The sequence below is a fragment of the Cervus elaphus genome, chromosome 5, assembly GCF_910594005.1.
Source record: "Cervus elaphus chromosome 5, mCerEla1.1, whole genome shotgun sequence".
Classification (NCBI taxonomy): domain Eukaryota; kingdom Metazoa; phylum Chordata; class Mammalia; order Artiodactyla; family Cervidae; genus Cervus; species Cervus elaphus.
The window spans coordinates 562,005-576,643 of record NC_057819.1 but is presented as its reverse complement, the minus strand read 5'-3'; the positions used below and the strand labels follow the sequence as shown (position 1 = coordinate 576,643).

The following is a 14,639-nucleotide window of genomic DNA, read 5'->3' as shown; positions in this document are numbered from 1 at the left end:
CATGTGGAGACTGAGCCGTGTGGTCCCGATGACACCTTTTGGAAACGGCACGCTACGGGCACGGTGAGAAGGCCAGGGCTGCTCTGGGAGGGGACCCCGCTGTGTGTGACCTGGACGCCTGTCCGCGGGCATGCATGCTCACTGGCACTTCCTCTCGTGCTTTTTGGGTTGTGGACTCTTAGGTCCACATGGTCCTTGCCGCTGTCAAGGGAAAGGATGAGGATGGTGGACGTGACGCCTCACCCCACAGGCCCTGCTGGAGCTGTAAGGGTCTGAAAGGCTGTAAGGGATGGGGGTGACAGCTCCTGAAGGAGCCGGCCTGGCGGCCTCGGGACCCAGGTCTCCCTCCCGCGTCTGGGGGTGGGAGGCACCTCAGCACCCCTCACTTCCTGTTTAGGGACACGGGTCTCAGCTCATCAGCTTTCCAGAGCGTTCAGCAGCAGGAGGCTTCAGATCCGCCACACTGCTGACCTCACACGAAGGTCAGAGGCCACACTGGCCTGCATGACAGTGCCCCACGCCCTTCCCTGAGAGTGAACACTGCCCAGACACGCGCTTTCCACACTGGGTGAAGCCCCGGGGCAGCACAGGTGGCTTCAGCTCCACAACGCCGTCCACGGCAAGGACGGGTCTTGTCACAGCTGCTGCCTCCTCTGGGCACCGGCCGGCTGAGGGGCTCTGTAGATCTTGGGCCCCGGTCCCTGACGTGCTGATGGGGACGCAGCTCCAGGAAGGGACGGGCGCCCCCGGCCTGTGCCAAGGCAGGTGGCCCGGCCCGCTCACACCCCGCCAGCAGTCGACTCGCAGGACTGGGCAGTGTGCTCTATGCCTCAGAGGGCTTGCTGCGAGGCCTCCCTGGGGGCAGAGGCTCCAGGCCAGCCACAGGGGCTGGAACGGCGGGCGGCCGGCTCAGTAGGGTGCTGGCGCCCGTGGGGGCTCAGAGGCCTCCAGTCCCTCTGCCTCAGCTCCCGACCTCCTGGCTGATGTGAGCAAGGAGCCGGCATTAGAGGTTGGAACGCTCCCACGCTCATCTCCGGGGCGCACGCAACCGCCACCTACCTTTCCACAGCTGTCGGGGTCACGTTGGCCAAGGCAGGAGTCCCTGGTGTGGCTTTGGAGCGCTCCGTGAACCGGGAGTCGAACGCCTTCATAGGTTCGATCTTGGACGGGGTTGTCAGGACGGAGGGGGACGGGGTGGTGGGAGCAGTGGCCGTGTTCACGCTGGGGTGAGTGGGGGGAAGGCCACGTCACACAACCAGCAGGGCCCAGAGTCTGGGCTATGTGTGCCGTGGAGCCCAAGGAGCTGGGCACAAACATCAGATTTCCATAAACGACTTCCCTGACTTCAACATCCCCACATATTACCTTCTGGAAGGCAGAACTTTCAGCACCTGGCATTTGCGAGGCTGTGAGCAAATGCCTGGCACTCCCCTCTGCACGTTCTGAGAGCTGCTGGGGGTACAAGGCTGGGACAGCAGCTCCATAGGCCCTTCCTCACCTTGGGCCCGTCTCCACCCCAGCCCAGTCTGACCACAGGTCTAACCGAAGTGCACAGGGTCCCGAAGCCACCGCCTGCCGCCTTCCCTGGCCAAGCGCTGCACTTGGGCAGCCCTGCTTGCCTCCGGGGGATGGTCAGGCGCCCCCCCCCCCACCACCCCAGATCCAGGCACGTCCCACACACTAGTCCGAAGCCACGGGGCCTCCTCCGGGCTGACCCGGGCCAGACCTGCAGGTCTCCCAGGACCTTGTGCAGGCCCGGGACACTGCCCTTCCCCAGACCCCTTCGCCCTGACGTCCGGCTTCCTGAGTGGCCTGGCGGACCCACCCCGTGCACCCTCCTCCCCTGGTGCAGGCCTCCTGGCCACGACCACGGCAGAGGCTGTGGTAACACAGGCCCGAGTCACCGCGACTGTCGGGCACAGGCCAGGGCAGCAGCTGAGCCCGAGCACCTCCCGGGTGTCCTGTGTCTGCACCAGGGAGAAGCCAGCCTTTTGTCCTGCGCCCCCACCCCCCTCCTCAGGGTTTGGGGCTCTGCTCTCGTGGCCGTGACCCTGTGGCCTAGCTCAGCCTAAGAGACTTCCGGAGACCTGCCCGGCAAGGCCCTCAGGGGGGCAGCTCCTCAGTCACACCCCTCTGCTCCTTTCCCACGGCCAGCGTGATGTCCAGGCGGTGGGCCATGGGCTCCCCCAGCAGACATGTTCTGAGTGTGGGGGGAGCTGGGGCCGGGGCACACAAGCAGACCGGCTGAAGCAGGGCTGGCCATGCAGCTGCTGACACGGAGCCCTGAGCACTGACCCCGCTTCTGAGCAGGTCCCCATCTGAAACCCAGCCCGTTCCTCCCTTCACCTGCAGCCGCCAAGCGTCCCCGGGACCTGCCCCTGGCCCCATGGACTCACCCGTCCTTACTGGCAGCGTCGCCCACAGGCCGGGTGCCGGCCACCGGCTCGGTGGAAGGCTTCGAGGAGCTGAAGGGGACAGGTGTGCTGGGGTCTAGCGGCAGCAGTGGCGGGCCGCTGTGGGAGCTGAGCATGGTGCCCGCCAGGGAGCTTGAGAGCGGGATGCTGTTGAAGAAGGCCGTGGAGAAGTCCCTGTCACCGAGAAGGGAGAGTCAGCCCAGACCGCGGGCGCCACGCCAAGTACTTACACATCCTCAACACCCCAGTTTCTGGTCCAGAGACAAGGCACTTTCAGGGTGGTTTTCATGCAGGTGACAGAGAAGTAAAAAAGAAAGTAAAACCATTTCCCACACTACATTCAGTTGGACCTAAGACAAACTGGGACTTTATGCGCCACTAAGAGTGGTTGCTGTCAGATGCCTCTGATTTTAGGATGCACCCCGACCTGAGCGTTAACTGGGCAAGCATGTCTTGGGGCTGGGGAGACAGTACGCAGGGGCCTCCCTGCCATTACAGGCGGCCTGGATGTGCCATGAGTAACCCAACCAGCCTCTTCCGAGGAACGGCCGAAGGTTTCCTGGGGCTGCTGTAACACTGCAGGGCTCTGCTAAGGGTCCTGGGGCGCCTCGCCCGCCCCCCCCCACGGGGCCGCCGCCTGGACTCACACCCTCCCCAAGCATGTGACGAGGACAGCACGTGGAGGACAGAGACGCCTGCCGCTTTGACTGTCGCCCCACCTTGACTTCAGGCGCTACAGGGGATAAATTCCTAGAAGCAACTGGAGTAGCAAGTGGAACGTCCACAGACGGTTCTGGATAAACCGTTCTAGGGGTCTTGCTTTGAGGTCCACCTCATAAGCTGGGTGTGGCTGCCCCTTTCTCCACACACTCACCACCAGTTTTACCAATTTCTTCACCTCTGACTATCTGAGATCAAAGCGGCATGTTACTACAGGTTTGCTGTTGTTCAGCGGCTCAGTCCTGTCCACCTCTTCACAACTCCACGGACTGCAGCACACCAGGCTTCCCTGTCCTTCACTATCTCCCAGAGTTTGCTCAAACTCAAGTCCATTGAATCGGTGACACCATCCAACCACCTTATCCTGTCATCCCCTCTCCTCCTTCAATTTTCCCCAGCATTAGGGTTTAATTTACAATTATTTTCATGCAGGGTTGAAAATTTTTCATCTAGAAATATCCTGACTTTTTCTGCAAACTGTCTGTTCATTTCTATCATCCATTTTTCTACTTTTTTTTTTTTTTTCATCCCGTCAAAATGTATTGAGCAGCAACTGTGTGCCCAATGCTGGGAATACAATGGTGAAGATGGCCATGGTCTCTGCCCACATGAGTGTAAATCTCATAGCCAGCCAGCCAACTGCATCTGTAATTTTAACATTACTATTGTAATAAGTGCTCTGAGATCAGTCATGCTAAGACATTTAACAGCAAGTCTTGACCCACATTAGGACCTTTTTCTATCTGATTACTGGTCTGTATTATTAAGACCTACTTACCATATTTTAAAAAATTCCTATATGGACAGGAAATATTTTCACCAAGATGTTGTGTTTTGACTACTTACCATGTAATTTTTCTTGCAAAAACATGTTGTATTTGTGTGGTCTAACTTTTGTGTAATTTGTAGGAAAGAATTTTTTTTACCTCTGAGGTTAAACAAACAAACAAAAATAACTGAAGTGTTCAGAATGTTGTTCTCTGAAAAATTTCTGAGCTGTGCAAAACTGTGAGTTGTAAGGTTGAAGTATCGCCAATTTACACTGTTGTGTTTATTTCTGCTGCACAGGAAAGTGACTCAGTTATACATGTATATACATTCTTCTCCATTCTGCTTCATCACTGGGTATTGAGTATAGCTTTCTGTGCAGTGTACCCGTCCCATACATAACAGTTGCATCTGCTAACCCACAAACCCCGACTACATCCCTCCCCAAACTCTCTGCTCAGCAACCACACCTCTGTTCTCGATGCCTGCAATTCCTGTTTTGTAGATACATTCACTTGTGTCATATTTTAGACTCCACACGAGTCATATCATCTGGCATTTGTCTTTCTGTGACTCACTTCACATACCATGATAATCTCTAGGTCAATCCATGTTGCTGTAAATGGCATTGTTTTACTCCTTTTATATGGCTGAGTAGTATTCCATTGTATAAATATACTATACATCTTCATCCATTCATGTATTGATGGACATTTAGTTTCTTTCCCCGGCTTGGCTATTGTAAATAGTGCTGCAGTGAACACTGGGGTGCACTATCTTTTTGAACAACAGCTTTCTGCAGGTATGTGCCCAGAGTGAGCTTGCTGGGTCACATTTTCAGTTTTTTGAGGAACCTCCCTACTGTTTTTCATAGTGGCTGCACCAATTCACCTTCCCACCAACGGTGTAGAAGAGTTCACTTTTCTCCACATCGTCTCCGACGTTTGTTACTTGCAGACTTTTTAATGATGCCATTTGGACCAGTGTGAGATGATAACTCACTGTGGTTTAGATTTGCATTTCTCTAACAATTAGTGATGTTGAGCATCTTTTCACGTGCCTGGTGGCCATCTGTGTCTTCTTTTGAGAAATATCTATTCAGCTGTTCCGCCCATGTTTGGATTTTTTAAGAACTGAGTTGTCTGAGCTGTTTGTGTCTTTTGGAGATTGAGCCCTTGTTGCCTGCATTGTCTGCACGTGTTTCCTCCCAGTCCACAGGTTGTCTTTTCATTTGTGTACGGTTTCCTTTGCTGTGCAAAAGCTTGTAAGTTTGATTAGATCTCATTTGTTTTTTTTTTTTTGATGGTTGAGTATGGTTTATTAAGCTGGGTCTTAGTATAGACACTGGGGCTTGCCCTTAGTGCTCTTAATGTACAAGGCCCTGACATTCTGTCAATTTTTCTTGAGCAACGACACCAGGAAGTAGACAGCTAAGTGGATGTACACAAGCGCGACATCTGTCATCTTCATGTGGCTGACAGCCACTGCCAGACACAGCACCTTCTTCATCTGGAACGTGATCGTGGACTCCACTTCATTGACTTCGGCCACCACGTTCTTATTGTGGGTCAGCAAGGAAGGGAACTGGCCAGCCTTTTTCAGGCCTGGGCCCAGGATTCGTGGGATCTGCTGGATCAGAGACTCTGAAGCCAAATGTTGAACGCTGAACATGAAAGTTGCTCAGTCATGCCCGACTCTTTGCGACTCCATATATTATAGTCCATGGAATCCTCCAGGCCAGAACACTGGAGTGGGTAGCCTTTCCCTTCTCCAGGGGAACTTCCCAACTCAGGAATCAAACCCAGGTCTCCCACATTGCTGGTGGATTCTTTACCAGCTGAGCCACCAGGGAAACCCCCCAAAGGCCTCTTATCTCTTGGCCAGCTTCTCATTCTTGCTGAGTCTCTTCAGCGCCTCGATGTCCATGTGGGGATGTCCACAGCCATGGCCGCATCGCAGTGCTGCTATCCCCCAGGATGCATGGTGACCCCGGGGCGGGGAGTGGACTTGAGCCTAAAAAGACGGTGCCCAGGAAGCGTCTGTCCTTCTGAGGGTCACAGTTTCAGGCTGATCTGAAGCTCCACCGTCTCCAAACACTTCTGGCTGGTTCCCGGGCAGGACTTCCCGCACCACCTCATAGAGGGTGTCACGGGAGACTTTGCTGCTCATGGTTCCTCACACCGTGATAAACCAGGAAAAAAAAAAAAAAAAGAGTCATTTGTTTATTTTTGTTTCTATTGCCTTAAGAAAACACTGGTAGAGCACACGTCAGAGAATGCAGTTCTCTTCCAGGAGTTTCATGGTCGTGTGTCTTTTGTTTAAGTCTCTAAGCCATTTTGAATTAATTTACGTGCTCAGTGTGAGGGAGTGCTCTGGCTTCACTGATTTACATGCGCTGTCCAGACTTCCCAGCACCACTTACTGAAGAGACGTCTCTCCTCCACTGTATATAGTCTTGTACTGTTTCTAGGGAGTATTACACCCTTTTACTGAATTAGATTATGATTCATCACAGGTGCAAAAACATGCTGTAAAATTCTCGTAACATTTGAGTGTATCACTGAGTTTTTCATTGCATTTCACTGTTCCATTTATGTGTAAGTACGTCACTACTGTAATTATAGCTTCTAAGTTTTCATTTCTAGTGGGGCTAGTCTCTTCTGATTAACCTTTTCCAGAATACTTCAGCCGCTCCCGTGTACTTTTCCACGTAACTTCAGAATCAGTTTGTCTTTTGCTGAAAGTCCCTGTGGTAATCTGCACTGTCTCATGCTATGCTTACAGGCTGAGAGAGACTTGCCATCTCTACGATCCTGAGTCAGCCTGTCTAGTAAGCGGGTGTGCCTTGCTAGCTCTTTCTGTGAATTTTCTTTTAGGTCTTGCAGTAGAGTTTAAAGTCTTTTTCTTCATAAAGATCTCCTGTGCTTGTGACATTCTAGGTGCTGCCCTGCTGAAAACGACTTCTCTCTTCACACCTTCCAAAGGTAACTGGTGCTACTTGATGGCGTGGCTGGTCACACCCAGGCACCTGGTCTTCTTTTACTGACTGTGGCAGCTCTTCCGGTTGATTGTCTTGGGGATCGCATCCCCCTTGACTAACAGCGCACTTGCCACCCCCTTTCTGATTTTTCTTCTGTCTAACTGTATGAGCTGGCATTGCTAGAGCAAGGTTAAAGGATCGTCACAAGAGTAGACATTTGTTCAGTTTTCAAATTTAATTTAAAATGAGTTCATCAAGTTTAATAAACACCTATCTATTCCTATTTGATTAAGTTTTAAGAATGATACTGGACTTAATAAAAACGCCTCTTAAGCATCTACAGAGATGACCAAATAACTCACTTTGATCTATCGAAAGGCAGGAGCAAAATAAGTTCCCCCAAATCATCTGAACCGTCTCGCTTTCCTGAATAAAATTTACTTATTTATAGTGCGTTAGCATTTTAACAGGGTAAGGCTCAGTTTGTTATAGTTTATTTAGGATTATACATAGACATTTGGAAATGAGATTGATCAGAAATTTATTGTATCTGTCACATTTTGATTGTGAAATTTCAATATAGTATTCATTAAAAAAAATGATTTGGCAAGTTTTCCTTCTTTTTCTAAGCAGTAGGGGTATTTTCAATAGTATTAGGTTGGTGCAAAAATAATTGCGATTTTGCACTGTTGAAATCTGTGCTTTGATATTGGAATATATTCTAAATAAAATGTGATTATGTTCTATATCATTTTAATGTGAATTTCTCACTTTATCTTTTTGCTAATGATTTATTATTTGCTGTGCATTTTGTATTTATTTTAGACTATGGAAACAATGTTAGACACAAAGCAAATTTGAGATTTTCTTATCTGAGTTCAAAATGGGTGGTAAAAGCAGTGGAGACAACTCACATCAACAACAACACACTTGACCCAGGACCTGCAAACAAATGTACAGTGCCTAAGTTTTGTAAAGAGACGAGCACCTGGAAGAAGAGTGAAGGGGCGGCTGTCAGAAGCTGACAACGAAAACTGCGAGCGTCACTGAAGCTGATCCCATTAGAACCACGTGATAAGTTGTCCAAGAACTCAACTGCAACCATTGTACAGTTGTTCAGCATTTGAAGCAAATTGGAAAAGTGAAAAAGGTTGATGAGTGGGTGCCTCATGTGCAGACCAGAAATCAAATAATGGTTGTTTCGAAGTGTCATTTTCACTTATTCTACAAAACAATGAACCATCTCTCGGCTGGACTGTGACATGCGACAAAAAGTGGACTGTATATGACAACTGGTAATGGCCAGTTCAGTCGGTGGACTGAGAAGCTCCAAAGCACTTCCCAAACAAAACCAAACTTGCACCCAAAAAAGGTCATGGCCACTGTTAGGTGACCTGCTGCTGGTCTGATCCACTACAATCTTCTGAATTTCAGCAAAACCATTACATCTGAGACATGCTCAGCAAATTGACAAGATGCACTGAAAACTGCAATGCCTGCAAATGGTACTGGTCAACAGAAAAGGCCCAACTCTTCTCTACGACAATGCCTGACTGCACGTTAGCACAAGCAATGTTACCACGTTCTGCCTCATCCACCATATTCACCTGACCTCTTGCCAAGTGAGTGGCACTTTTTCAAGCATCTTGACAACACTTTTGCAGGAAAAACACTTCCATAACCAGCAGGATGCAGAAAATGCTTTCCAAGCTTGTTGGATCCCGAAGCATGGATTTTTATGCTACAGGAATAAATAAACTTCTCTCTTGTCGGCAAAAATATAATTATTGATTGTAATGGTTCCTATTTTGATTATAAGGATTTAAAATTCACAATCCAAAACTGTAATTAAATTTGCACCAATCACTTCATTGCAAATAGATCGGGAAACAGTGGAAACAGTGGCTGACTTTATTTTTCTGGGCTCCAAAATCACTGTGGATGGTGATTGCAGCCATGAAATTAAAAGACGCTTGCTCCTTGTAAGGAAAGTGCATATTAAAAAGTAGAGACATTACTTTTCCAACAAAAGTTCGTCTAGTCAGGGCTATGGTTTTTCCAGGAGTCATGTATGGATGTGAGAGTTGGACTATAAAGAAAGTTGAGCACAGAAGAATTGATGCTTTTGAACTGTGGTGTTGGAGAAGACTCTTGAGAGTCCCTTGGACTGCAAGAAGATCCAACCAGTCCATCGTAAAGATCATCAGTCCTAGGTGTTCATTGGAGGGACTGATGTTGAAGCTGAAACTCCAACACTTTGGCCACCTGATGCGAAGAGTTGACTCATTGGAAAAGACCCCAAGGCTAGGAAAGATTGAGGGCAGGAGGAGAAGGGGACGACAGAGGATGAGATGGTTGGATGGCGTCACCGACTCGATGGACATGGGTTTGGGTGGACTCCGGGAGTTGGTGATGGACAGGGAGGCCTGGCATGCTGCGGTTCATGGGGTCGCAGAGTCGGACACGACTGAGTGACTGAACTGAACTGAATTGCTATTAGAATGATTTGTTCTTTAAAGTTTGTTAGAATTTTCCCATGAAGTTCTTAGTCTGTTGGCTTTTGGTAGGTTACCTCTTTGACAGTTGTCCTTTATTTCTTCTGTAACACTTCATCTGTATAGATTTTCTTCAGTTTTGGTAACTTTTGTTTTCCTCAAAATAATTCTAGATTTATTTGCAGAGTACAACAAAAGTATCTTTCACCTTTTTGGTTTATTCTTTATCCGTGATTGCTTCCCACTTTTTTCCATTTTAAATATTTGCACAGTTTCTCTTTTCTCTTGATTAGTTAAGCTAATAACTACCTAGTCCATTGTTACTTGTTTTGACATGCACATCAAGAGAAGAAAGTCATTATGATCAAAAGCATTAAGTCCGGTGCAAGAAACACATGCCCCAGGGCAGAAAGCTGGCTCCTGCACCAACCCTGCCTCCTCAGCAGGACTCACACAGAAGCCCCACCCTCATCTCCCACCTATACAGCCCTCCCTCCAGTGGCTCTGAGGTGGTCAAGCTCTGCACAGCTGGGTTTCACCTGGTCCTGAGAAAGGCGGGTAGGGGCGGAGCAGGGGAAAAGGCTCCTTCAAGAGAAGCCACCCTGGGCGAGGAGTCTGGAGGCTGGTTCCGGCACCACCTGGAGGGTGTCAGTGCGGGTGTCAGTGATTAAGGGTCTCCGTGGCCCTCAGGGGAGTTTCAGAACAGTCCGGGGAGGAAGGTGAGCAGAGTGCAGCTGTGTGTGGCGCCCGTGCGGACGGCGGAGGGGATGGGCCCCCTTCACCCGCAGCCTGTTCTTTACACTCGCCCTGAGTCCTCACTGCGGGGAGAATGACCAACATGAAAGCCAGCCCGACTACAGATGCCACGACAGCAGCGGACGCCCACCGAGTCCACTGCCCATCTCAGCCTCACCCTGCACGCCCGGTTCTGGGAAGTGCACCAAGGGGGCAGTCAGAGTGGGGCTCATACTCATGGACCAGCACAGTCCTCCGCACACGCCACACGTCCACAGCCACGGGATTGGCCAGGTAAGGCACGGCGCATTCACAGGTGGGCACCTAGACCCTCTGCAGGCCAGTGCTCCAGAGAACCAGTTATTAAAGTGGACACAAGGTCAAGAACCAGGAACAAACAGGGGACACGGACAGCAGAGTGTTAACAGTGATCGAATCTGAGACTGGACTGTGGGTAATACTTCTGTCCTTTGGGCCTTACTGCTTTTAGTATCACGTATACATTCTTTTCCTACTGAGAAACAGGATGCTACGAAAGCGTAAAAAGAGAAGAAAGTCGGCCTAACTTTTCTCGCCCTGGCGTTTTCAATGAAGCGGTGCCAGCTGCGTGGACATGGCAGAGCCACGGAGGCACCTCCACGAGCCTGCCTGCAGCACCGTCCGGGAGCAGGGCTCTGAGCAGCTGGGCTCAGCTTGCCCCCGTCCGCCCAGCCTGGGAAGGCCGGGCTGTCACAGAGCTGCCTGGTGTAAGAAGAGAGGGAGAATGCCCAGAGAAGGCCAGAGAAGGTATGGGGAAAGCGAGTACCCGGTGTCCAGCTGTGCTATGCAGAGAGGCGTGATTCTTCTCCGACCATCTGCGGTCCGCGTCTCAACCTGCTTCTTTAAAAGGTTCTGGCAAAGGAAAGAGACAGACGAAAGGAAACGCGTCAGTACCTGTGAGCAGGCAAGGCCTGCAAGGAAGCGAGGCTCAGCTCCCCATGTTGCGGCTTTTCGGGTGCAACCAGACAGAGCCTCTGGTTCAGGACGTGTGGGGCAGCGGCTCCAGCAGCCCCTCGCCTCCACCTCCACGGCCTACCTGACCGGGCCTCCAGACAGTGAACAGGTGCCGGGCCAGCCACACACCCGCAAGCACAGGCTCCATGCAGAGTCACCTACTGGGCGAGCCCTGATCTCCTCTCTCTAAATAGTGGTTCGTAAACGCTTTCCACCGGAGGCGCATAACCCAGGTCTCCAGTCGTGCCCTGTGTGCGCTCCGCCTGGGGCAGGGGGCGCCCTGCATTAGCGCCTGGGGACGGTTTTAGCCCCCACCTCTGTCTGTGCTCTCCCCCTCCCCCGCATCCCCAGGGGAGCACGGCCCCCAGAGAAAGACGTGGAGCCGACAGTCTCTGGAGGGCAGGGCCCGAGACCCACTGCCCTGTGCCTAGCCCCCTGGAAAGGCTACGGGCGGTATCCTTGGGGTACTGGGCCTGGCCCTCACCTTCCTGATGTCCTCCAGACTCTCCCCGTTGACGACGCCGGCGACCGAGGTGGCGGACCCTGTGTCCCTGGCTGCAGGTCCAGCATCTCTGGCCACGGGGCCCTTGTGGTCCAGCTGCTGCTGCCTGCGCTGGTACTGCAGCATCTCTGGGTTCTCGATGACCGCGGTGGACAGCTGGGCCTCGGTCATGATGGCCAGGCTCTTGCCGTAGGTGGACTGGTGGATGCGGCTCTGGGGAAGGCCGATTGAGGGGTGTGATGCTGCCCACCCGGCCCCGGGCAGGGTCCCTGAGCCCTCCTGTCATCTGCCTCCTACTGTCTACGTGTCAGGAGCGGCCCTGCACCCTCCCTGGGTGCTCACAGGCTTCAGGGCGTCTACACCTGGGGATGCGAGTGAACACCTGACCCTTTGGCAGGTCTGATGCAGAACAAATAGCAAGAAACTCTCGCTGAACCAAAATTGAGATCCTCGGGTTGTAACATGAGGCTCTTAAACCACTGCAAGGACGCAAAGGCTTCTTGGGAACCAGATCCCAGACCCAGAACCTCCTCCGACAGCCAGAGAAGCCCTGCGAGGCTGGAGGTCCCCACCTGAGAGCAAGGGAAGGCCTGGCGTGCGGGCCAGGGAAAACTTTCTCTGCCTGCGTAGCTCCCAACACGTCCCCATCGTCACGAGCAGGGCCTGCCCACCTTCCCAGACCTCAGCAGTCCTGGGCCGTAAGACACCCATGGGAGTGGGGGCGGTGGCCTCAGCACGTGGGTGTGGCTGGTGGCACAAGCAGAAGATGCACACTGGGTGTGCTAACGACCAAAGCAGAGGCCAGCGGGAGAGCTGTCCGGCAGGAAGGACCCCGGGCAGGGTGGCCTGGGGCCACAAACCCCTCCCTGGGCCCTGGAATCTCGGATTATGATTCAGAGCTCAGCCTCAGCATGCTTCCAACACAGGGGCCTGCCTGCACCCAGGCTGGTCACAGCTCTCGAGGGCGAAGGGAGGTCACCTGGAGATGCTGACCGGGGGAGGGAAGAGCTGGGGTGGTGGACTCACTCGCCTCCCACAGGTCAGGACCGTGGGTGCCAGGCCGGCCCAGGGCCCTGAGCCAGGCAGATCCCAATGCCAAAAGGGTGACGCCGTAGTGGGGTCCCCACAGAGGCCTCTGAGGGGCTCCCAGCAACAGCGGCCCCCTAGAGAGGAGAGCTAGCTTGGGCCTGCTCGAGGGAAGCAAGCTCCAAGCTGCGGCAGGGAAAGCCGCACCAGCGCCCCGTCCTGGGCAAGCATGCTTCTGCCCCCACACCTCAGGCTAGCCAAGGAGGGGCTTGCTCACGGGCTAGTAAGACGGAGCAGTCCTGCCTGGAGAGGTGTGGCATGCACGGCCCTGGGCCTGGGAGACGTAAGTGCCAGGAGAGGGGGCCCTTCCTGTCCCGATGGCTGACCCAAGGCCGTGTCAGCACAGGACGCGGGGTGGATGGGCGCCCGGCAGCCCCTCTGCGCTCCTGGCGTGAGCACTGCTAGGGCGGCTGTCGGCTCAGGGAAAGACACCCAGGCCTGCTCGTGACTGAGACGGATTCTGGATGAACAGAACTTCATCTGTGAGGGTGACAGGCGGCAACAGGCTAAGCCCAGGGACACCTCAGGAAGCAGTGAGCCTGTGCAGGCTGCACGGGCCCCAGAGCCGTGCAGCTCCTACCTTCTCCTCCTCGCTCAGGGGGTCTCCCAGCTCGTCCTGGGAGAAATCCAGAAATGCCACGGAGCCGTCCATGGAGCACACCAGGATGCCCAGCCCATTCAGGGTCCTAGAAGAGATGACCGTCAGCAGGCAGGCACAAGCCCTGGGGAGAGGCCCCCATGCCTGGGGGGAGGCGGGGGGACAGTCCCATCCCAGAGGGCTCTAGGCCCTACAGTTATCCGCACACGTACACCTGGGGGTCTGCTCCGGCTGCGACCCTGGGCCCGGCCACTCGGCCCTGATCACACGAGGCCTCGGGCTCCAGTGGGTGCCTCCCCCTCCCCAGACTGTGCCTCGAGCCGAGGCCAGCTCACCAGGAGATGTCCATGATGGATTTGTCGAACAGCTCGTGGATGACCACCAACGGCCGTTTCAGGCAGGTGAGCTGGAAGGCAGATGAACGCGTGAGACCTCCCCACCCACTCAGCTCAGAGCCGACGCCAGACAGAGAGCCCCAGTTCAGCTGCGCTGACACAAAGGGCATATCCAGCTCTGCTCACCCACCACCAGGACCCCAGCGGTGGGCCCAAGCCCATGAGACACACACAGCGGGGCCAGGGAGATGGCTGCACACACACCACACGACCAGCGATGCCGGGGGTTCCGGAAGGCCTCTCGAGCAGGGATGGGGCCAGGGCTGCAGGGGAGGAGGCAGCCGCCAAGGCAGGTCCTGGGACAGTACAGCCTCAGGGAGGACCAGCCCCCTGCATGTACCCAGGCTCTGCGGGGGCAGCGCCATGCACCTCACGGGCTCACGCTGCCCTGGACCAGGCCCCAGGTCACCACTACTAACCCCCTTTCTTCTGTCTTGGGACAAACAGCGTACTCTCTTAAAGTCAGGCACAGGGCTGCCCACTGAGAGTGTGACACAGCGTGTCACAAACATTCCATGCACGCATTCGTCTGAGGCCGCGCTCCCGCCTGTCCCACGCGCTCCTGCCCCAGGGCCCCCACATGGCCGAGTGCAGGCCCCCACGTCCAGCAGGTTGGGCTCCCACATGCAGGGCCGGCCCGCCTGCCCCCAGGGCCCGGGAACCCACCTCACGGGCAGGAGGCCCTGCGGCCAGCCCGGTCCTGAGGATGGGGCTGGACTCTGAGCCTGGAGCCCACGGGAACCTCGCCCTCCAAGTCCTTTCTCCAGAGAGACCCAGCCTGGCCCTCCACCCACAGTCCCACCTGCAGGCCCTCGTAAGCGGGGGCCCTGTCAACCTGAGCTCCAGCACCAAGGCTTTGCTCAGAGCACCAGGACGGAGCCGTGGGCGCGTGCACTGGACTGCCCACGATGCACCAGGCCCAGGCCTGGGACAGGGTCTGGGGTTGCCCTGCC

General features: G+C 54.0%; 1 protein-coding gene and 1 pseudogene across 5 annotated transcripts in view; both read right to left on the bottom strand.

Annotated features, from left to right (window-relative positions):
* The window catches only part of LOC122693542 (protein HIRA), a 48,038-nt gene that overhangs the window by 8,113 nt on the left and 25,286 nt on the right, over positions 1-14,639 (bottom strand). For all 5 annotated transcript variants that reach the window (XM_043901045.1, XM_043901046.1, XM_043901047.1 and 2 more), the window contains 6 exons: positions 13,627-13,697; positions 13,274-13,379; positions 11,590-11,820; positions 10,918-11,003; positions 2,397-2,588; positions 1,060-1,221 (listed from right to left, as the gene is read on the bottom strand). In XM_043901045.1, the coding sequence (XP_043756980.1) occupies positions 1,060-1,221; positions 2,397-2,588; positions 10,918-11,003; positions 11,590-11,820; positions 13,274-13,379; positions 13,627-13,697 (848 nt within the window). The remainder of the gene's footprint in view (positions 1-1,059; positions 1,222-2,396; positions 2,589-10,917; positions 11,004-11,589; positions 11,821-13,273; positions 13,380-13,626; positions 13,698-14,639) is intronic.
* Positions 4,584-8,825, bottom strand: LOC122693546 (annotated as a pseudogene).